The sequence below is a fragment of the Rana temporaria genome, chromosome 4 (genome assembly GCF_905171775.1).
Source record: "Rana temporaria chromosome 4, aRanTem1.1, whole genome shotgun sequence".
NCBI classification, from domain to species: Eukaryota; Metazoa; Chordata; class Amphibia; order Anura; family Ranidae; genus Rana; species Rana temporaria.
The window spans coordinates 437,259,335-437,282,960 of record NC_053492.1 but is presented as its reverse complement, the minus strand read 5'-3'; the positions used below and the strand labels follow the sequence as shown (position 1 = coordinate 437,282,960).

The 23,626-nt window shown below is 43.7% G+C and overlaps 1 protein-coding gene across 3 annotated transcripts in view; it reads left to right on the top strand.

Moving 5' to 3' along the window:
- Nucleotides 1–23,626, top strand: part of PPP2R5A (protein phosphatase 2 regulatory subunit B'alpha) — a 141,148-nt gene that overhangs the window by 71,046 nt on the left and 46,476 nt on the right. For all 3 annotated transcript variants that reach the window (XM_040351476.1, XM_040351477.1, XM_040351478.1), the window contains exon 2: nt 14,409–14,605. In XM_040351476.1, the coding sequence (XP_040207410.1) occupies nt 14,409–14,605 (197 nt within the window). The remainder of the gene's footprint in view (nt 1–14,408; nt 14,606–23,626) is intronic.

The window sequence follows — 23,626 nt, the reverse complement described above, 5'->3', positions numbered from 1 at the left end:
TATGCATTGCATGTGATGTCCCCCACAGTAGGCAGCGTCCATCTTCTGGCCCCTCTTCCTTCCGGGCCGCTGACTCCGGAGCTGTGATTCGCCGGAGCCACGTGACATAACTCCCACGCATGCACACGGGAGCCGCAATTCACGGCGCTTAGTTTTGTTTCTTCCCCGCGAATGCGCAGTGAAGATTTTCGGCGGACTACAAGTGAAATATCTCCTAAACGGAGCACATTTAGGAGATATTTCCACTACCTATAGGTAAGCCTTATTCTAGTGGTTTACAACCACTTTAAATTGTTCAGGAGAGGTTGAACTCAGAAGCTGAGCTAGATATGCGACTACCTGAATATTTAACCTTGGGGACCCATTGTAATGGGCAATTATCAGGGACAAGTGGGAGAGGGGGGGCTTTAATGAAATTCTGAGCTTTTGTATTTGAAGTCAAAGTGCTTTGTTACTAATTTGTTTGCTGGATGCGGATCTTGTCTGTTTGGAATATGTGAAAAAAAACCTTGGTGGCTTCCCTTTTAAATATAGTTGTTAAAAGACCACGTGATGATGCAAGTTCTTCAGCACTTTGGTGATTTTAAATAATCAGATGGTTGGAGAGGAAAGAGTTTATAAACTGCTAAATGAAAAAAATAAATAAAAGGAAAGCGTAACACACAAAGCTCCGTCTCTCTACAGGTGTTTCCTGATGATGCTGCGTTTTGGCGACAGACCATCTTATTTGTAGCACAACATTTTTACACCGCCTCAAACGGTTTCCTTATGAAAGTTCACATTTCAGTGAGGAGATTGATTGCCAATCTTTAGGCTAACCCAGGGCTTGACAAATTTGCTTTGAATCTAGGAGGCAGCTAAAAGTTAGGAGCCGTGTTTTTTTGTTTTATAACACAGCTTACGGGTAGAACATGTAACATGTTCCCGAAGGTGAACTTATCCTTTAGACCTTTCGCTGCCAGAGACGTTTTTGCACACCATGTTTATAAAATCATTTTGGTTCTAAAGATTATATATATATATATATATATATATATATATATATATATATATATATAATTTTTTTTCTTTCTCGTACATCACGGGACACAGAGCAGAATATTCATTACTATGTGGGTTATATGGAGTACCTTCAGGTGATGGACACTGGCAATCTCAAACAGGAAGTGCCCCTCCCTATATAACCCCCTCCCATAGGAGGAGTACCTCAGTTTTTTCGCCAGTGTCTTAGGTGTTGGTCATGGAATAGCTTGTCTCCTACATCCTTGGGATCAAGGCAGGCTAACCGGATCTGTCCAAGGTGCCTCAGAGCCAAAGTGGACAGTACCCGGGCCCCAAACCGTGGGGTTTTGCCCATAATGCTTCTCTTTTTAGAGAGCTGGACCCTGGGCCCAGGACTTAGAACCTCTGCGGTACCTAAGGTAACCTGTTTGCCAGGGTGCTATATGGGCCCAGGACAGTGGGTTCCTTTTAGGACCCCAGGGCCTGAAGGTCTAGTACGCCACCCACGGAGATGGGGGAAGATTGGACCGCTTGCTATGCAAAGTCCTGCGGCATGGAGCAGGTAAGAAAGGGGGGGCCTGCGGGACTTGGTTCGTCGGCAGGCTCTCTAGGGAGATCTTTGGGGGATGTGCCTGAGTATGCTCTTGCATTGGCAGTTTTTGGGCCACTATGTCTATCAAAGAGACAGGATGGTCTATGTATGGGCTCCCATGTGTGATCTTCCTAAAGATATGTGTTGCATTGTAAATTGTCTGCTGGGCGCTGGGTTGGGAAAGGAGCTGTGTGTTAGCTATGCTTTCCCAGGACTGGGGGGTCAGTGACTCACCTGAGGCCTTACCTGTCTGGGTGCCGTGCGGTGTCCTCCTCCAGCATGTCAGACGCTTCCGGCGTGGCCCCATCCTCCGCAACACGGGCGCGCGCGCGGGCGCGCGCCCTGTAATATAGGCGCAGGGTGATGATTCGCGCCGTTGTGGAGAAAGAGGGGCGGGACATCTAGTCTCATAAAAGGAAGGGGCGGCCCTTCCTCTATGCTGTGTAGCTCAGTTGCTTGCTGAGCTTGAAGGAGGACGACGCAGAGCGGCTGCAGTGCGGCTGAGGGCACCCAGTGGCGCAAGGAAGTATTGCAGTTCTGGTGAACAGAACTAGCTGTGTGGTTACTAGCCTAAAAAATTCCTTATACAGCAGATGGATACTTGCAATTTTTTGAGGGAAGACAGCATGTTTTCATAAAAAAAAAAAAAAAAAAAAAAGGTTTTTGAAAAAAAAAAAAAAAAAAATATAGGAAACATACTGGTCTTCCCGTTTTGGTTTTTGGACGTTAATTATTAATACCGTTCCCTAAAACCGTACTATTTCTTTCTCCTAGCTACAACCATCAAGGGTTGTAAGCAGGGGTACCTCGGTATTGTACCATGGCTTCCAAAGGGTCAGGATCAGGGGGTACAAAAGAAAGGGGCCCCCCCTCAGATTCTGACGGTTCAGATCGGCCTATGCCGGTACTTTCCCCACAGGTTATTACACCATTGGGCACCTTGGTTAAGCCATTAGGGAGATCTGGTGCTGAGGCTACATCAGATCCACCCAACCCTGTGTTTATCACAGAGAGTATGCTAGCCGCCTCCTTGGAGGGGCTAGAGAAAAGATTGGCGGCTATGATAGCCAAATCTACACCGGGTAAAAAGCGGACTAGGTCTCCGTCGCCTGAGTGTGGACCCTCAGATGCTGAGGTTCTCTCCCCGGGGGGATTTGAGTTGCAGGAGGATCATTTGGACCGGGACCAAATTGGTTCAGAGGTTGAGGGTTCGGCTAATGAAGAGCCTTGCTCGGCCTCCCAAGCGGAAAGCTTCTGGGTTCATTCTCTGACAGACATGGTCCACTTGGCGTTTAATTTGCCTTTGCCGGAACCTCAGGGTCCGGCCGTATCATCTTTAGGCTCTTTGAAAACGCCTCGCAGTAGCGCTGTTTTTCCAGTCCATCCTCTTTTAGAGGAAGTAATCTTCCAGGATTGGGCACGACCAGACAGAATCTTTTTACCACCTAAAAAATTTTCCGTCGTCTATCCTATGGAAGAAAAATTTGCCAAAAAGTGGACTCTCCCAGTGGTGGATGCCGCCATCTCCTGTGTAAATAAGTCCTTGACTTGCCCGGTAGAAAACATACAGGTGTTTAAAGAACCGGTTGATAAGCGTTTGGAGACGCTTTTAAAAGCATCCTTTACTACGGCGGGTGCAGTAATACAGCCAGCGGTGGCTGCTATTGGAGTTTGTCAGGCACTAACAGACCAGACAAGACAAATGCTTAAGGTTATTCCGGCCCAACAGGCGGAAGAATTATCTGATATTCCTAGAGCCATGTGCTTCGCGGTGGATGCTATAAGGGATTCCATCCAGCAAGCGTCTCGTCTGTCACTATTTTTAGTACATATGAGAAGGCTCTTATGGTTAAAGAACTGGGAGGCTGAGCCCCCATGCAAAAAGCTCCTGGCAGGGTTTCCCTTCCATGGAGAACGACTCTTCGGAGAAGATCTGGATAAATACATTCAGACTATTTCAAGTGGCAAAAGTACACTTCTACCAGTAAAAAAGAAGGTCCGGGGACCTGCGTTCAAACGGCAGCTTCCCCCTGCTCAGGGGCCCGCCAATTCCAGGCAGTATCGACGGCCTCCTGCGAGATCATACTTTAACAATAAGCCACCAGGACAAGCCTTTGGAGGCAAGAAGCAGTGGTATCGTAAACCAGCAAAGACAGCCCCTAAGTCTGCCTCATGAAGGGACGCCCCCACCCACGAAGGTGGGGGGAAGGCTGCGTCTTTTTTCAGAAATTTGGGAGACCGACATTCCCGACAAGTGGGTCCGGTCTTCCGTGGCCACAGGCTACAAATTAGAATTTCTAAGAATCCCTCCACCTCATTATCAGGAGTCGAGAGTGCCAGTCGAGCCGACAAAGAAGGCCGCCTTAATGGCGGCATTAAATCATTTGCTTTACCAAGGCGTGATAGTAGAGGTACCAGCCCAGGAACAGGGGCTAGGGTTCTACTCCAATCTGTTCATCATCCCAAAGCCCAACGGCGATGTCAGGCCAATCTTGGACTTAAAGGGATTAAATGCGTACTTAAAAGTACGCTCGTTCCGGATGGAATCCGTGCGATCGGCAGCCGCCGCACTTCAGAAAGACGACTTTCTGGCCTCCATAGACATAAAGGATGCTTACCTTCATGTGCCAATTTTTCAGCCACATCAAAGGTTTCTACGCTTCACAGTGGCTCGGCGTCATTTTCAATTTGTGGCACTCCCTTTCGGGTTGGCTACGGCTCCTCGAGTATTCACCAAGGTCCTAGCTCCAATTCTAGCCAACCTAAGAATCCAGGGGATCATTGTCCTAGCATACCTGGACGACCTTCTAATCATAGATCATTCATCTCCTGGCCTGGAGCGAGCAGTGGCTCTCACGGTTCGATACCTAGAGAGGTTCGGTTGGGTCCTAAACCGAGAAAAATCAGCTTTCCAACCCACAAAAAGGTTGGAATATCTCGGCATGTCATTAGACACGGAACAACAAAGGGTGTTCCTGCCTCGAATAAAGGTCGAGGCTATCAAAGAATTGATACATCTGGTTCTAAGCAAGAGAGAACCAACGATTCGCCTATGCATGCGATTACTAGGCAAGCTAGTGGCCACCTTCGAAGCGGTGCCATACGCTCAAAGTCACACTCGTGTCCTGCAGGCAGCCATTCTGTCAGCATGGAGCAAGAGGCCACAGGCCTTGGAATTTCCGTTGCCACTCTCATCAAGAGTCCGGCAGAGTCTGTGTTGGTGGTTAGACCCTCAGAATCTACTGAAGGGAAAATCTTTCAGCCCCGTGACATGGAAGATAGTGACCACAGATGCCAGCCTGAAGGGCTGGGGAGCGATCTTGGATGGGTGCACTCACCAAGGTACGTGGGCACAGGAGGAGAGTCAATTGCCCATCAATATCTTGGAGCTCAGAGCTGCTCGGCTAGCCCTCAGGGCTTGGACCTCCAAATTACAGGGGTTCCCGGTGAGGATACAATCAGACAATGCCACGGCTGTGGCATATATAAATCACCAAGGGGGAACCAAGAGTCAAGCAGCTCAGAGAGAAGTGAGCTTAATTTTCCTATGGGCAGAGAATCATGTGCCCTGCATATCGGCAATATTCATTCCCGGGGTGGACAACCTGCAGGCGGACTTCTTGAGTCGTCAGACTCTGTCGCCAGGGGAATGGTCTCTGCATCCGCAAATATTTCAGATAATTTGCCAGAAGTGGGGAATGCCGGACGTGGATATCATGGCATCAAGGCTCAACAAGAAACTAGACAGGTTCATGTCCCGGACTCGGGACCCTATGGCCTGCGGGACCGATGCGTTAGTTTACCCTTGGCATCAGTTCAATCTTCTATATGCCTTCCCTCCGCTCCAGTTACTACCCCGCCTGTTGCGCAGGATCAGGGTGGAGCACAAGCCAGTCATTCTGATAGCTCCAGCATGGCCCAGAAGGGCATGGTACTCACTAATCCTAAAGATGTCAGTGGGAGACCCTTGGACGCTTCCTCTACGACCAGACCTACTCTCACAAGGCCCGATCCTCCACCCTGCATTACGGCGTCTAAATTTGACGGCCTGGCGGCTGAATCCCTGATTCTTAGGGGTAGAGGTCTATCTAGACAAGTAATCTCTACCCTGATTAAGGCTAGAAAGCCAGTCTCCAGAGTAATTTATTACAGGGTTTGGAGGGCCTATGTAGGCTGGTGCGAGTCCAAGGAATGGCTTTCCCGCAAATATACCATTGATAGAGTATTAAGTTTTCTCCAGCTAGGAGTGGATAAAGGATTGGCATTAAGCACAATCAAGGGACAGATTTCAGCTTTGTCAGTATGGTTTCAGAGGCCGCTGGCCACCCACTCGCTGGTTAAGACCTTCATTCAGGGGGTCTTGCGTATTAATCCTCCGGTTAAGTCACCACTTTGTCCGTGGGACTTGAATCTTGTTCTGTCAACTCTACAGAAACAACCCTTTGAGCCGTTGGCTGAAGTTCCTTTGGTTTTACTAACAAGGAAGTTGGTATTTCTGGTCGCCATAGTTTCCGCTAGAAGAGTGTCAGAGTTGGCAGCCTTATCTTGTAAGGAGCCATATCTTATTCTGCATAAGGACAAGGTGGTTCTCCGTCCTCATCCTTCCTTTTTACCAAAGGTTATATCCAGTTTTCACCTGAACCAGGATTTGGTATTACCATCCTTTTTTCCAAAGCCCACTTCCAGAAAGGAAGGGTTGCTGCATACCTTGGATATTGTCAGGGCCATGAAGGCCTATCTTAAAGCTACAGAGAAGATTCGGAAAACAGATGTGTTATTCATTTTGCCAGATGGGCCCAAGAAGGGGCAGGCAGCTGCAAAATCCACCATTTCGAGATGGATTAAACAGTTAATTATTCAGGCCTACGGCTTGAAGAGGTTGCCTCCTCCGTTGTCAGTAAAGGCCCATTCTACCAGGGCCATGGGCGCCTCCTGGGCAGCACACCATCAGATCTCTATGGCTCAAGTATGCAAGGCGGCTACCTGGTCTTCAGTCCACACGTTTACAAAATTTTACCAGTTGGACGTAAGAAGGAATACAGATACAGCCTTTGGGCAGGCAGTGCTGCGGGCTGCGATTTAAGACCCTCAGAATCGGGGACACCCTTGAGTTAAAATTTAAGTTTAAATTTAATTTTCTCAACTAAGTTGGATTTATTATTATTTGAGAGTATCTCTGAATTAAATCCTTGTGTCTTGGGAAGATTTCTCCCTCCCCTCAGTAAAGCATTGCTTTAGGACATCCCACATAGTAATGAATATGCTGCTCTGTGTCCCGTGATGTACGAGAAAGAAAAAGGGATTTTTAATACAGCTTACCTGTAAAATCCTTTTCTTGGAGTACATCACGGGACACAGAGCTCCCACCCCTCTTGTGGGGACCATTTTGGGAGGCATACTGCTTGCTACAAAACTGAGGTACTCCTCCTATGGGAGGGGGTTATATAGGGAGGGGCACTTCCTGTTTGAGATTGCCAGTGTCCATCACCTGAAGGTACTCCATATAACCCACATAGTAATGAATATGCTGCTCTGTGTCCCTTGATGTACTCCAAGAAAAGGATTTTACAGGTAAGCTGTATTAAAAATCCCTTTTTTTTGTGTGTGTGTGATAAAAAAAAAAAAATATATATATATATATATATATATATATATATATATATATATATATATATATATATATATATATATATATATATATATATATATATATATATATATATATATATATATATATATATATATATATATATATATATATATATATATATATATATATATATATATAATTATATTTTCTGAAAGCACACCTTAGAACAAAGTAGCGATAGTTCCAATTTTTTTATGTCCCACGATTTTACCGTAAAGGTCTTGGAAGCATAACGTTTGGGGGGTAGGTTGTGTGGAAGCATTCGAGCAGCAGCTCAGGCACCAGTACATAATTTCTTGTCGCCATGGCAACCTGGCGCTTTGGATTTGTCAAATCTTGGGCTAACCACAGACCTAAGTTAGGATTTGCAGCCAATTCTTTATCTGTACAGAGCATCGATCAACAAGTCATTCTATAAGCACACATTTCTTTATGGAGAAGAGCCATGTTTGCAAGTTACCCATGTGACAAATATTAAAATGACGTTTTCCCGGGATGTGAAAGGTGATTCGATGTATACAATTTTTTTTTTTTTGAACAATGTAAAGAAACATATGCAATACACCGTTCTTAATTTTTTTTTTTTTTTTTCTCCAGATAATTTTCATAATGAAAACAAAGCAACAAAAACTTGATAGTTCTAACGATGCTCCATCCTAGCCAGCCACCGGTGTCCTTTAGGGGGTCGGAAGGATTGGCAATCATGTGACCACTGTGTATAGCCATCAGTGGTCACAAGATCGGGGGCCTGATGGCTGTCTTTGACAGCTTGGTCTCTATGCAACGAGTACCTTAGCCGCACATTTGATGCGTATGTGCAGCAAGTGAGTGTTGTGCCTCTGCCCATATGTGCTGAGCAGTGGCAAGAGGTTAAGGCGGCTCTCGCAAAAAAATACTAACCATTGTAAAATGCAATCCGCTAGAGGCGCCCCTGTAACACCGCACTTCCCACCACTGGAATGATTGGGCAATGCTTGGACTCATCCTGGTAGCACGGTCTTGCACATGTTTTTGTATTGGCCAATAGCAATGAGCTTGAAGCGGGATGGGAAAGCCTTAACTTAAACAGATGGCTGTTTAAAATAAAAATTGATGTATAACAATTTTACTGAGAGTGGCTGTACTGAACATTTAGAGCAGGGGTGTCCAGCCTAAGTGCCACTGGCTTCATGCGGCCCAATGCAGCTATGAATACAAAATCGTAAACCTACTATATATATATATATATATATATATATATATATATATATATATATATATATATATATATATATATACTCACACTATCTCTTATTTTATTTTTTGTAAACATGCTTTTACACTTAATGAAACATATGTGGCAAAAGAAGAATATTGGTGTCTGTTTTCTGGACTTTTTATAAGTTGTATTTTCCTGAAGAAAACATTTCCCACTCTTCACAATCACGCCTTATTCATGTCATCCGTTTTCAGCAGCAAATATATTTGTGAGCAACTATTTTCAAGGATGAAGCATACAAAGGGCAAAATTAGAACCAAAATATCTGATGAGCACTTTTAAAGAATTAATTGAGAATTGCTACTTCGTCCATCCAGCTAGATATTGATACGTTAAAACCAAGTCAAATATTGGACTTTTTATTTTACTTTTATAATAAAAAATATTACAACCTAAAACATTAAGATTTATTACTCAGATATAGACAATTTACATATCAGTGATCGTTAACTTGAGATCTGCCCGACCTTTTCTGCTCATCCTTGTTGGTGTACCTTGTGTGGCCCCAAGACAATTCCTCTTCCAATGTGGCCCAGGATGGTCAAAAGGTTGGACACCCCTGATTTAGAGGGTTGAAGTAAGGCGTATTCGATTTTATTATCCTTGTGTTCATTTTCAATGGAAAGCTTCCTTCTGCTCTGTTACCCGACTTGTGCATGCGTTTAAAGGGGTTGTAAAAGTAAATATTTATTTTTTTATTTTATTTTTTTTCTCTAAATAGCTTCCTTTACCTTGGTGCAGTACTCCTTCTTCATTTACCTCATCCTTCAATTTTGCTTTTAAATGTCCTTATTTCTTATGAGAAATCCTCACTTCCTGTTCTTCTGTCTGTAAATCCACACAGTAATGCAAGGCTTTCTCCCTGGTGTGGAGAAAGCCTCTTGAGGGGGTGAGCAGGAGGGTCAGGACACACTCTACTTTGCAGATAGAGAAAGGAGCTGTGTGTTGGTGGGCGTCCTGACACTCCTGCTCCCCCCTCGAGGCTTTCTCCACACCAGGGAGAAAGCCTCACATTACGGTGTTGAGTTACAGACAGAAGAACAGGAAGTGAGGATTTCTCAGAAGAAATAAGGACATTTAAAAGCAAAATGGAAGGATGAGGTAAGTGAAGGAGGACTGCACTAAGGTAAAGGAAGCTATTTAGGGGGGGGGGGGGGGAAATTCCCTATGAAACCACTTTGAGATCTGAAGGCCACCTCCCAGGATTTGTGTCCAGTAACCTGTAATTTTCCTGTGATCAAAAATACAGTATTATTGGCAGGCCGAAATAATGCTTCTGTTACATCTGCATTGTGTGTTGTAGGTACATTTTATACAATCCCAGTGAGTCTGATTACACTGAAAATGATATAGCAAAGTAAGAAAACCTACTCGGTAGTCAGGGCAGGGTGCTGTGCAGCTAGCAGGAATACAATGCTAATGGAACAGATGTGTATGTTGTATTTCTGGGAAAGAAACAGTGAAGGATGCATCTTTTAGTTAACCTGCATGGCATGTTGGTGTTGCAGTAACTTTTCACAGCGTTGTCGTCCTTTCCTCTGCTTCATCCCATTAACCACTTCCTGACGGCCGCACGACTTTATACGGCCGCAGTGTGGCTCCTAATCTCTGGGAGGCCGTCTATATACAGCCAACGGCCTCCAGCCACTGGGGGGCGCGCCCGTGCCTGCCGCATCACTGAGATGCCGATGCGCGTGCCTGGCGGCCCCGATCGGCGGTTACAGAGACACGGACGTGGATCTCTGTGTGTGTGTAAACACGCAGATCCACGTCCTGTCAGGGAGAGAGGCGACCGATGCTGTCTCCCTTGTACATAGGGACACAGATCGGTCACCTCCCCCAGTTAGTCCCCTCCCCCCACAGTTAGAAATACTATGCAGGGTACACATTTAACCCCTCCCTCACCCCCTAGTGTTAACCCCTTCAATGTCAGTCACATTTATACAGTAATTAGTGCATATTTATAGCACTGATCGCAGTATAAATGTGAATGATGCCAAAAATGTGTCAAATGTGTCCGCCATAATGTCGCAGTCCCAATTAAAATCGCAGATCGCCGCCATTACTAGTAAAGAAAAAAATAAATAATACAAAATAATTCTGTCCTATTTTGTAGGCGCTATAACTTTTGCGCAAACCAGTTGCTTATTGCGATTATTTTTGGTAAAAAAAAAATGTAGAAGAATATGTATCGGCCTAGACTGAGAATTTTCTTTTTTTTTTAAATTGGGCTATTTATTATAGCAACAAGTAAAAAATGATTTTTTTTTTTCAAAATTGGCGCTCTTTTTTTGTTTATAGCGCAGAAAATAAAAACCACAGAGGTGATCAAATACCACCAAAAGAAAGCTCTACTTGTGGGGGAAAAAAGACGTCAATTTTGTTTGGCAGCCACGTCGCACGACCGCTCAATTGTCCGTTAAAGCAACGCAGTGCCGGAAGCTGAAATTTCACCTGGGCAGGAGGGGGGTTTATGTGCCCATAAAGCAAGTGGTTAAAGACGTGTACTGCATGGGGTGGTACAACCTCTTCCTCCAACATGTCAGCATTGTTGCTGTGAAAGAGGCTGGTCATTCCTATGCAGTCCAGCCATGTCCCTCCCCAAAGATGAATGACATTGGCTCAGGTCCCATTCCCCTTCCTAGAATGTCACAGGAAGTGAATCCTGGCACATCTTCTCCAACAGCTGCAGCTGATTTAAAGGAAAGATGGGGGATGCGGTCTTGTGACTATAAATTTAAGAAACATTGTATACGTATTAGAAGGCAATGGCATTGAATGACTAATGGTTTCTATGCCCTGTTGCATTGTTCAGATGATGTGCCATCCTAAAGAAGCTTTAAAGCGAAGCTCCACCCTATTTTTAAACATTTGTTTAATCGAATAGCATACTCTAATGCAGTACAAAATGGAAGTTTTTTATTTTTCTGTGACGGTACCTTTTTGATTACAGCATCAGTCACTCGGCTTCCTGTCCCCTTTTCTGCGGGTAGTGCGTCGTATCCTTCACCCGCACGGTGTCTTGGGAGTTTTTCTCATTGCTCCCAGGAGTCCCTGCCGCCATCTTGCTACACCCCTCACTCCTGCACAGTAATGATGGTGAGAAGGGGGCAAGCGGACATCTTGTTACACCCACCAGAGTTTAAGATTTCAGTTATTTTCAACACAAAACGGAGCTTATATGCTTAAATACAGTTTGCCAGATTCACGTAGGCGGGCGCAACTTTAGGCAGGCGTAGCGTATGGCATATACACTACGCCGCCGTAAGTTAGAGAGGCAAGTGCTGTATTCACAAAGCACTTGCCTCCTAAGTTACGGCAGCGTAGCGTAAATGGGCCGGCCTAAGCGCGCCTAATTCAAATGTGGAACAGGGGGTCGTGTTTTATGTAAATGACTGGTGACCCGACGTGATTGATGTTTTTAACGAACGGCGCATGCGCCGTGCGTGGACATATCCCAGTGTGCATTGCTCCAAAGTACGCCGTTTCGACGTGAACGTAAATTACGTCAAGCCCGATTCGCGTACGACTTGCGCAAACGACGTAAAAAGATAGGCCTGTTCCGACGTCCATACCTTGCATGGGATGCGCCACCTAGGGAGCAGCTTTATCTTTACGCCGGCGTATTTCCAACGTAAACGGCGTAACTAATTGCCGCGGGTGCACGTACGTTCGTGAATCGGCGTATCTAGTCATTTGCATTTTCTACGCCGAACTCAACGGAAGCGCCACCTAGCGGCCAGCGTAAATATGCACCCTAAGGTACAACGGCGTAGGAGACTTGCGCCGCTCGTATCTTAGCCTAATTTAAGCGTATCTGGTTTTCAGAATACGCTTAAATTTGCGACGGCGTAGATTCAGAGTTACGACGGCATATCTACTGATACCACCCAAGTATCTGTTTTGTGTTTAAAATAACTGAAATCTAAAACTCCGGTGGGTGTAACAATGTGTCCGCTTGCCCCCTTTTCACTATCGTTACTGTGCAGGAGTGTGGGGTGTAGCAAGATGGCGGCAACGGAACTGAGCATGTACGGGAACGCGAGGCGGTGAATGCTGGGATTTCAGCATTCACCAAAACAAGGAAGTAAGTGCTTGTGGGCTTCTCATGCCCACAAGCAAAATGGAAACTGCTTTCCAGACAAAATAAAAGTTATGATTCCAAAAATCGCTGTGCTGATGATTAGAAACGGCAGATAAGTGAGTGCTCATTTGATATGCTTTCAATAATATAATGCCCCAAAAAAATGGGGGGGGGGGGCGCGGGAGATCCGCTTTAAATATGTGGCTTTAAAGGGGTGTGGACTTAGTTTTGTAAAAAAAAAAAAAAAAAAATTTAAATAAGGCGTTAAGCCTCACACACACAATCGTATTTTCTGACAAGAATTGTATGATGACGGCTGTTGTCGGAAAATCCAACAGTTTGTATGCTCCATTGGACAGTTTCAACCAACCTATGTGAGATGGCATGCTTTAAAATTTTCCAACAAGTGTGTGTTGGATTATCCGATCGTGTCCATCGGCCAAATCTCCAAACTACAAACACGCATGCTCAGAAGCAATGCTAACCATAACCCAACATTAGTGCCACCTTTTGGGCAACTTCTAAAGTGCTGAAAAACCACATAGTTTTGTGTTTGTTGGCCAACAATAACAATTGTGTGCCGTTTTTTGTATGCAATGCAAGTTCCTGGCCAACACCCTTCGAACAAAAGTCCCACGCTTTGTCCGCGGAAAATCCGATTTGTGTGTATTAGGTTTTAGGCTTCATGTACACAGGACTTTGAAAACCTCTACAGAGGGCTGGAACTTGACAGCTAGTAACAGACGTTTAAAAACCTCAGTAGGGCTGCAACTAGCGATTATTTTCATAATCGATAAGTTGGCCGATTTATTGTTTCAATTAATCGGATAATAACCTAAAAAAAAAAATTTGTTGGGCAGATTACAAAACACAAATTGCCGCAAAAACACATTTCATGCTTTTCTGCAGCTTCTCCATTGAAGTATATTGAACCAAAAAAAAAAATCGCACCGTTTTGCGTTTAAAAAGTCATTGTCTTTTCCAAATACGCAGCAGCTGAAAAAAATCATGGATGTGAACGTGTCCCATAGGAAAACATGTAAATGAACTGTAATGTGTTTCTGCAAAAAGCACCAAAAAGCAGAGATGTGACCCCGGCCTGAGATGTTTAGTAACATAATGGGGTTAAAAAAAACAAATGTACAAAAAGCGCAAATAATCGCTACTGTAAGGGTCTCATTTTTTTTACTGTGGTCCCACGGTATATAGAAGCATAGCCATCTTCTCTTGCTTGCTTCCAGGTAACACTTTGGATTTTGGGAGTTGACTTGCATATAGAGCAGTGCTGCAGCCCTGCGTGTTCCAAATGGCAAGGGAGTGGGAAAATGAGAGGTTGGGGAGTTTACAAGAAGACAGAAAAATGGATTAAGAATTTTTTTATTTATGAAAAAGATTACAGGGCCAATAAGTAGTGGATTTGTATTTTTGGGGTATAAGGATGTTGTTAAATGTTGCTTTAATTGTCATGTTTTTGATTCATCCCTTTCTTCTTCTTTTTTTTTTTTCATGGACTTTATTATGTTTTAAAGATTTTATATGTTGGCGCGTTAAATTACATAATTACATTTCCTGTTGTAACAAGCTGTGGTATTCTCTTCATCCACACTTTGATTGTCATGCAATAAATCTGCTTCAAGAGCTTTCAGTTTTATTTTGTTTTATTTTTTACTTGTGATGATTTTTCTTACAACATACTAGAAGCCTCTGACTGGCTTTATTGAGGCAATCGGAGATTTGGTTTTATTGGTATCGGTGTAAACTTGCCAGATATGCTTCCAAACGCACAACAAATGACACATTGTCTGTATTTGTTCTCTTGTAGATGCCACTTGCAATGACCAGCAAGACCTCTTCTCTCAGAAGCTGCAGCAGTGCTGTATGCTCTTTGATTTTATAGACTCGATATCTGACCTGAAGAGCAAAGAAATAAAGAGAGCCACTCTGAATGAACTGGTTGAATATGTATCCACAAATCGAGGGGTCATTGTAGAGTCTGCATACCCCGATATCGTAAAAATGGTAAGTTCTTCCTTGCTTATATTATATGAAGATATGTTGATAATGTATATGGGGGAAAAAGTTCAGTTGAAACACTTTGGCTCCATTCACTCTTGGACATCAAAGTCGCATGACAAATCGCACCCCCCATCCTTTTCAATGGCAATCGTTTAAATCGGTGCAACCTAAAAATTTGCAACAATTTTGAAAAGGTGCCTGCACTACTTTTGATGCAACTTTGGTCCAGAGAATGTAAAGTCGGATCTAAGTTGCCTTCCAAAGCTGCATTGGAAATCATGCGACTTTGGAGACGTGCGAATGTGAATGGAGCTTTGTAGGAACTTTAGTATTTGTTAGAAGGTTTATAATATGCCACATATTTCTCCTTGCTTTGTTCACAAATATTCTGAGGGTAAAACTTTTTTTTATTTTTTGTTTAAAGCGGTTGTATACCCGCTGTCTTTTTTTTTTTTTTTTTTTAAACCTGAAAAGCAAAAGCCATAATCAGCTAGTATGCCCCGCATACTAGCCGATTATAAAATACTGAGAGGAACTTACCTGATCCACGCCGAGGGAGATGTCATCTTTCCTCGGTGTGTCTTCCGGGTATCACCGCTCCAGCTCTGTGATTGGCTGGAGCGGCGATGTCGTCACTCCTGCGCATGTGCGCGGGAGACTTCTCTCCGGCAAGGTGCGGCGGCTGCCGGCCCTTTAGCCGAGGATCCCCGCTGCGCATGCGCCGCTGCAGTCAGCGGCGCATTGCGGGGGGGAATATCTACAGGTAAGCCTTATTATAGGCCTTATTATAGGCTTACCTGTAGGTTAAAGTGGTAGTACAGATTTTACTACCACTTTAAATCCTAAAGCTCTGCACATATTATGCCACTGCCATGATTCTTGCCTCTTCTTTGTTTTTCCGGTGAACATCGGGATACTGGCGACACGCATAGTTCTTTATCTGCTTTAATCTGCCTTTTTAGTTTCTGCTTCCTTGCATAGCAAACAATCTAAGTGCAAGTCCTCATCTGGTGTGTAGCAACTCTGTGTATAAAGCTGGGTATACCCGTGCACATACACCAGCGGGTTGAAAAAAAAAAAAAAAAAAACAGATCCCTACATCAAAACAAGTGATGTGGGAGTCTACCCTGCCATGCTACTGTAATCTGACAGGGGAGGGGGGGGGGGGGGCCGACGACTCCCAACCTGCACTTTAAGGGACTCTGTCACCTCAAGAGTACTGAAAGCTCCTGCACTTCACACTTGTCAGCAGGGTTCTGTATTCCTTTTAAAGGCTAAAGCCTGGTAAACTACATATCCCGTCATGCGGCTGACTTGCAGCATCACAGAACAACAATGGTGTATTTTACCTCTCTGGACCACATCACTCTCACGCGTTATTTCAAATTTATGTGAGCAGACTGCAGTCCCTCTTTAAAACCGAGCATCAGAATGGGGGAGAAAAGGGAATTTCAGTGACTTTGGACGTGGCATGATAGTTGGTGCCAGATGGGCTGGTCTGAGCATTTCAAAAACTGCTGATGTAGTGGGATTTTCACGAACAACCATCTGGGGTTAACATAGAATGGTCAGAAAAAGAGAAAATATCCAGTGAGTGGCAGTTGTGTGGAAGAAAATGCCTTGTTGATGTCAGAAGAGAATAGGCAGACTGGTTTGAGATGATAGAAAGACACAAGTAACTCAACCACTCATACCTACAAACAAGGTATGTAGAATAACAAAATGTTTGTCTTTTTACATTTTTATTAATATTTCTTTTTTTACTACCAATGGCGGCGATCAGCGTTTTATTAATAGCCATAGCCAACATTGCCCCCCCACACTAGTAAACAGTAACACTGTGTGTATAGCCATTTTCCCCTCTAATAGCCATTAGCCAACTCACTGTACTGATGTACTCGGTCCATCTCACTGTACTCGGGTTGCATGCAGAGTCAGCGCGCTCTTGCAGAATAGAAAAGATCCACAAGCAGAGGGAGGGGTGATGACGTCAGCGCGCACCCCTGCCGAGTGTACCAAGATGGCCGACCGCTCCGGAGCTAGGCCGAAGCCGCGGTCTTTCCTAAGGCCGCTGCGGCGATGCGTTCCGCGGATCGCATACTGTGCCGATCCGAACAGGTCGACTCGTTCGGATCGCGGATTGGGCACGATCCGTTGCACCCCTAGTCGACTTGATTCTGAGCATGCATGGATTTTTATCCGATGGAGTTCCACACAGACGATTGGATTTTTCTATCGTTTTTTTACCCATAGGAAAAATTTAAAACATGTTCTATTTTTTTTTCACCGCTGGAAATCAAACCGATGGGGCACACACACGATCGGTTTGTCTGATGAAAACAATCCATCGGTCTGTTTTCATCGGACAAACCGATCGTGTACAGGGCTTAAGAGATGATCTCAAACTATTGCTTCTCCTTTTACTGTTTTTTCGACTTGGAGGTGAAGATGGGACCTGTACGGAGAATCGGGTCTCCTGCGCTATCAGACAGAGCTGTGTGGAGTTTCAAAGCTGTTTAAATCTCACAACTGGATGGACAAAAATGGAAATTCTTTAGCAAGAAAATCGTCTCCCATATGTGTATTTTATCTTTTTTATTTAGTGGAAGTTCCATCCCAAGGGAAGTGAATTCTCCAAACCGGCCAACTGTGCTGTATTTTACTTATCTTGGGACAGATTGAATATTGTGCCACTACCCTGCTCAATGACGGGCTATGGGTGTCTCCATGACAGCCTTGTAAACGTGCATCAACATGGCTATCGTAGCACGGCCTCGGGTAAATCAGCTGCTTGTAACATGGGTTTGAGCATTTTTATCCTCCGTGGTCTTTTGTCTCCATTAATGCCTTCTTTCTGGCCGGCGTATTCTGGTTTTGATTAGTCTGTACAGCTCAGGTCGGACTGTGATGGGATTGTTCTGGGAACATCCTCCTTTCTTTATTGCAGTGAATCTCCAGGTTTTTGCTTTTTATGGGTCTGCAGCTATAATAACGCATGTGACAAAGCTTTGCTTTTAAAGCAGACCTAAGGTGTGTGTGTGTGTGTGTGTGTGTGTGTGTGTGTTTTTTTTTTTTTTTCTTTATGCTGACACACTGGAATTTGAAAGTGCACAGATACTTTAAAACAGTCTTGTGGCTTTGTGACTATGCTTCTTAGTTGCTGTGCAGACATGCAAGCAGAGCCTGGGATTCTCTGTAGCCTCTTGGTTTTAGCTCTGCAAGCTTCACAGCCCAGACATCATAGGCTACATTAGTCTTCTTTTTCTTTTACTTTAAACCAGCAGATTGAATGGGGGGGGGGGGGGGAAATGACCCGATTTTACCCCGATTTACCCCCACCTGCACACTCGGGGTGGAGGAGGGATTCTCTCCTGCTGAGCGATTGTGTTCTGATGACACAGGAATACTTTCCCACCATCAGAATACACTGATTAGGGCTGCCGGCTATAGCCAGCGATGCTGATCGTGGGGAACTTTTGTCAACAGGCTGGTTGTACAGAAGTCAACTGGTGAATCTTCTGTACACCTAGCCTGCTCATACATGGCTCTCGCTTAAAGGGTCACTAAAGGAAAAAAATGTTCACGTTCGGTTTTAAAGGTACATACATGAAGTTCCGGGTGAGAGGTGAGTCGGGAAGACTCGCAGAACAAAAACAACAAATCCCAGGGCAGTGTTTTGTTTTTAAAATGAATCTGATTGGTTCTGAGGAGTTTTAGACACACAGTAATGACAGCTTAGACCACCGTGAAAATCTCCCAGTACCATGGTTATAAGGAAACAGGCAACCAGGAAGTGTGGAGATCACAGCAGAATTACAGCTACTTCAAAGCAAAAACGAACAAGAAGGACATGAAACCAGTACTGCAGTAAGGTAAAGGAATCTATTTAGCTAAAAAAAAAAAAATTCCTTTAGTGACCCTTTAACCAGCCAAATTTAGATCCATGTATGGCTAGCGCTAAGCTTGGAAGTGGAACACCTTCCCACTTAGTATGCTGTTATTAATATTATACAGGATTTATATAGCTCCAGTTTTACAACATGAGGGCAGACCGTACAGTTACAAAACAATTCAATACAGAAGGAATCGGAGGGCCCTGCTTATTAGAGCTTGCACTCTAGGAGTGAGGGTCAAATGATACAAAAGGCAATACCTGTGGGGTATGAGCTGATTGTGAAATAAAAGTATGGATGTTTAGATAGGGGCCAAATAAGCTTCTCTAGAGCTTTCAGGGAAATCGAATAGAAGATAATCTGACATATTGGGGTAGTGAGTTCCATAGGCTGGGAAAGGCTCTGGAAAAGTCATGGAGGCGGGCATTGGAGAAGGTGACAAGGGAGCTAGAGAGAGAGGTCTTGGGAGGAACAGAAGGACTAGGTTGGTATTTTGAGACTAGGCTAGTGATGTAGTCGGGGGGGGGGGGGGGGGGGGGGGGGGCTGAGTTGTGGATGGCTTTGTAAGTTGGTATTTAATTGGTTGGGTGAGTGGCAGCCAATGGAGGGATTGGCAGAGAGGGGTAGCCGACACTGATCGGTTGGTAAGGTGGATGAGTCTGGCAGCAGCTTTCATGATGGCCTGTATTATTCATCTTCTATTTGAATTGGGGGGGGGGGGGGAGAGACCTTCACTTCACTGCACTGCACAATGTTCGTTCTTCTCATTTGACAAAATAAAAGGAGATGGTTTACAAAAAAATGTTCTGTTGCGATACTGGCCAACATCCTAAACTGATGTAGAAAAAAGTTTTCCCTCATGGGCTTGACTTTGTAGGCACAGATTGTATAACCACAAAAGGGTAAAAAATGTAATATGTATTTGTACAAAATAGGACCTAGAAAAAATTGATGTATCATATAAAATGTGCAGCCATATAACAATGGAATATGCAGTACATGAAAATACACATGGTATACACATCATACAATGAAGGATTCCTACACGTTACGGAGGCGAAACTCCTTCTTCAGGGAGAATTCACTGTATGTTTTATACTGTAATCTAAAATACAAAAGCAATACATAAACTTATAATATTTTGAATCAGAAAACCTTTTTCAGATCATCAAAATGGCAAAAGATGGATGAAAAAGGGGTATCGGTATTGAATACATCATGGTGGAGGCATACTTACATAGACACGCATGCATGGAAGTCCGCAGCAGAAATCCAAACACCCCCCCCCCCCCCCCAAAAAAAAACAAAAAACACAAGGATTGAAGAATATCCACAGGACCCTAAAGTCGTGTGAAAGGAAAATATGTATCCCAAAGAGGCAAACAGAACAGATCAGATGTAAGTATGCCTCCGCCATGATGTATTCAATACCTATACCCCTTTTTCGTCCATCTTTTGCCATTTTGATGATCTGAAAATGTTTTCCGATTCAAAATATTATAAGTTTATGTATTGCTTTTGTATTTTAGATTACAGTATAAAAACATGCAGTGAATTCTCCCTGAGGAAGGAGTTTCGCCTCCGTAACGCGTCGGAATCCTTCATTGTATGATGTGTATACCCATGTGTATTTTCATGTACTGCATATTCCATTGTTATATGGCTGCACGTAATTTTTTCTATGTCCTATTTTGTACAAATATATATATTTTTTTTACCCTTTTGTGGTTATACAATCTGTACAAAGTCCAGCCCTTGAGGGGAAACTTTTTTTCTACTTTTTTTATTTTTCTACGTTCTTATTTGACCACTTAATTTTTACAATTTAGTAACAACTCGCTTGTAAATTGTAGAAGAGAAGTTTATGGTGCAGATAGTCTCCTTATTTCACACCCACTTCCTGACGAATTCTTGACTAGCATTTTCAGAAACCATAATTCTGCTTAAGGCTCCATTCACACTTGTGCGACTTGTCACGTGACTTTGGACACTAAAGTCGCATCATATGTTTTTCAACGACAACTGTTCAGATATGTGCGACTGAAAGGTCCTTGCGTAACTTTGGTTTGACTTTCATGTGACTTGAGTGCCATAGACTGCAATGCAAGCCCTGAAAAGACTCATAAGACACTCCTGAATATTATATATGCAAGTTGTCCATTATCTTTGGTCAAAGCCAAAGTCCCCTTTAAAGGGTCACTAAAGGAATTTTTTTTTTTTTTTTTTTTTAGCTAAATAGCCTCCTTTACCTTACTGCAGTCCTGTTTTCATGTCCTCATTGTTCGTTTTTTGCTTTGATGTTGCTGTAATTCCTCTCTGTTCTGGACACTTCCTGGTTGTCTGTTTCCTGTTCACCACAGTACTGGGAGATTTCTCACTGTGGTGACTAATCAAGGAGGTGTGATTACTGTGTGTCAGCACCAATCCAGTTTCGTTTTACATTCCATCACTGCCCTCTATTGGCTCTTTGTCTCTGTACATCAGAGAACCAGGAAACAACAGCAAAAACTAAACTAAACTGTAGGTACATTATATGATTGGTTTTTATCTATTTTGAATCATTTTTAAAAGGAATCGGTTAACTATTATGTCTCTATACCCTGTAAACAGTCATTTCAGCAAAAAAAAAAAAAAAAATTCCTTTAGTGACCCTTTAAAGCTGTAGTTTCCCCTCCAAAAATGTTTTACCCTTAGATTGATGCTCATTATGTCTAGGGGAATCGGCTAGTTGTTTTAAAATCGACGCTGTACTTACCGTTGTAGAGGGCGATCTTCACCGCCGCTTCTGGGTATGGTGTTCGGGACTGGGCGTTCCTTCTTGATTGACAGGCTTCCGACGGTCGCATCCATCGCGTCACGAGTAGCCGAAAGAAGCCGAACGTCGGCACAGCTCTATATGGCGCCTGCGCACCGACGTTCGGCTACTTTCGGAAAATCGTGACGCGATAGATGCGACCGTCGGAAGCCTGTCAATCAAGAAGGAACGCCCATACCCGAACACCATACCCGGAAGCGGCGGAGAAGATCGCTCTCTACAACGGTAAGTACAGCGTCGATTTTAAAACAACTAGCCGATTCCCCTTGACATAATGAGCATCAATCTAAGGGTAAAAAAATTTTGGAGGGGGAACTACCGCTTTAAGTTGCACCTATCCAAAGTTGAGCCGCACAAGTGTGAATGGAGCCTTCACAATTTCTAAGAAATAACTGAGGTGGTGACCATCTTAAAACTGCATTTAGAAGAAAGTAGTGAAGACATGCAAGTAAAGTTTTGCGTGTTGGTTTAGATGCAAAATTTGTCTGCAAGACCTTGTTATATTAGACCTTTCTTCCCCATGTATAATCATTATGTCAATGTTGAGAAAAACGCACAGGGAGGAAAAATTAAAATCAGAAAATATGCTTACCTTTCTGCTGGTGTCTAGGCATGGTGCCTGTGCAATCCAATCCTTCCAATGAGATTCCTGGGTACGCTGAGGATCCCAAATCTTTATGGTTGGTGTGCTTTTCTTTGTAGGTCTTGATGACTTAGTGGTTGTAAACCCACTTTTCAAAAATAAAATAAAAACACCACCACCTGCAAGACAAAGGCATAATGAGCTAGTATGCATAGCATACTGGCTTATTATGTAATACTCACCTCAGATCTAAGACCCCGCAGCCATCCATGTACACCGCTCGGGCGGGCGTCATCTCTTCTGGGTATTGCGGCTACGGCGCTGTGATTGGCCACGTCTGCGATGATGTCACGCCTGCGCCGTAGACATCGGCGCCCGTCATTATTGTAAATTTCTCCTAAACTGTGCAGGTTTAGGAGATATTTCGAGCACCTACAGGTAAGCCTTAATCTAGACTAATCTGTAGGTAAAAGTGGTTGTAAAGGGTTTACAACCACTTTAATGTTTTCTTTCTGGCAGGCATATTCTTACAGAGGGTAGTTAACAAAGAATGAGGCGATCGTAAAAGCCTACGCCACTTTTCTAAACTTTGACCCCATACACAATTAGATTTTCTGCAGATTCTTGTCGTCAGATTTACCAAAACCATGTAGTGCTAGGGCTGCCTGATTGCATATAAATTGCAACTCTTAGTCTGGCCATATATTGTACAATTTTCTTCTACAACTTTCCTTTAGATTTACCGCCATATAATAGGAGGTTAAACCTAAACCCTGTCAATTTGTATGCAGTCAGGCAGGCCCTTGCACTTCGTAGTTGAAGGTAAATCTAAAAAATTGAATAGGAAAATTGCATAGTGTATGGTCAGCTTATAGTGTTTGTTAAATTGTAATTTTTTTTTTTTTTTAATATATTGCCTCCACTGTGCAGCTTGTTTTGCAGAGTGGCCCCCGAACATCCTCTTCTGGGGTCCCTCTGTGGCTCTCACGGCTCCTCCCCCACCTTGGATAACCCCCTAGGAGAAGCGCTCTCCTAAGGGGTAACCTTAGGCGTGTTCCCGAGTCCAGCATTTGCATCTATAGACACAAATGCTGGACTCGGCCCTGCCCCCCCAGCGCCCGCATCATTGGATTTGATTGACAGCAGCAGGAGCCAATGGCTGCGCTGCTATCAATCTATCCAATCAAGCCGGGACCCTGTGGAGAGGACGACGGTGCATGCCGCATTCTTTATTTATTTTTTGTTTGTTTTTCACACCAAACATGCAGCAAAAATGCAGCATTTAAAAACACAACTGACCAAAAACTGACTTGTGAAAAGCTCCATAGGATTTGATGGACTTGCATTTTCTTTCCGCTTTTGGTAAGACAAAAACGGAAGAAAAGCAGATCAGTGTGAAAGGAACCTTTGCTAATCATTTCTTCTGTCCGTGGGGTAAGTTCAGTGTTACCACACGCAGTACTGTAATGCTTTTGTCATTTGTGTGGAAATTGGCTAATTCTTAAAAAGGATTACCTGACATTCAGTTCAAATACTCTAAGCGTTATTTCTTGTGGTATAAAACCTTCCTTCACATAAAAATGTGTGTAAAATCGATTCACAAAGATTGTCAAACTGGTTATCGGTCTTTACTTGAACGCTGAGTTCTTAGTGGTGGTAATAATGGCAAGCTGCTTTGAGGTGTTCTATTTTACCTGCATTAAATTACCTCAATAAATCTTGGATTTTATTAG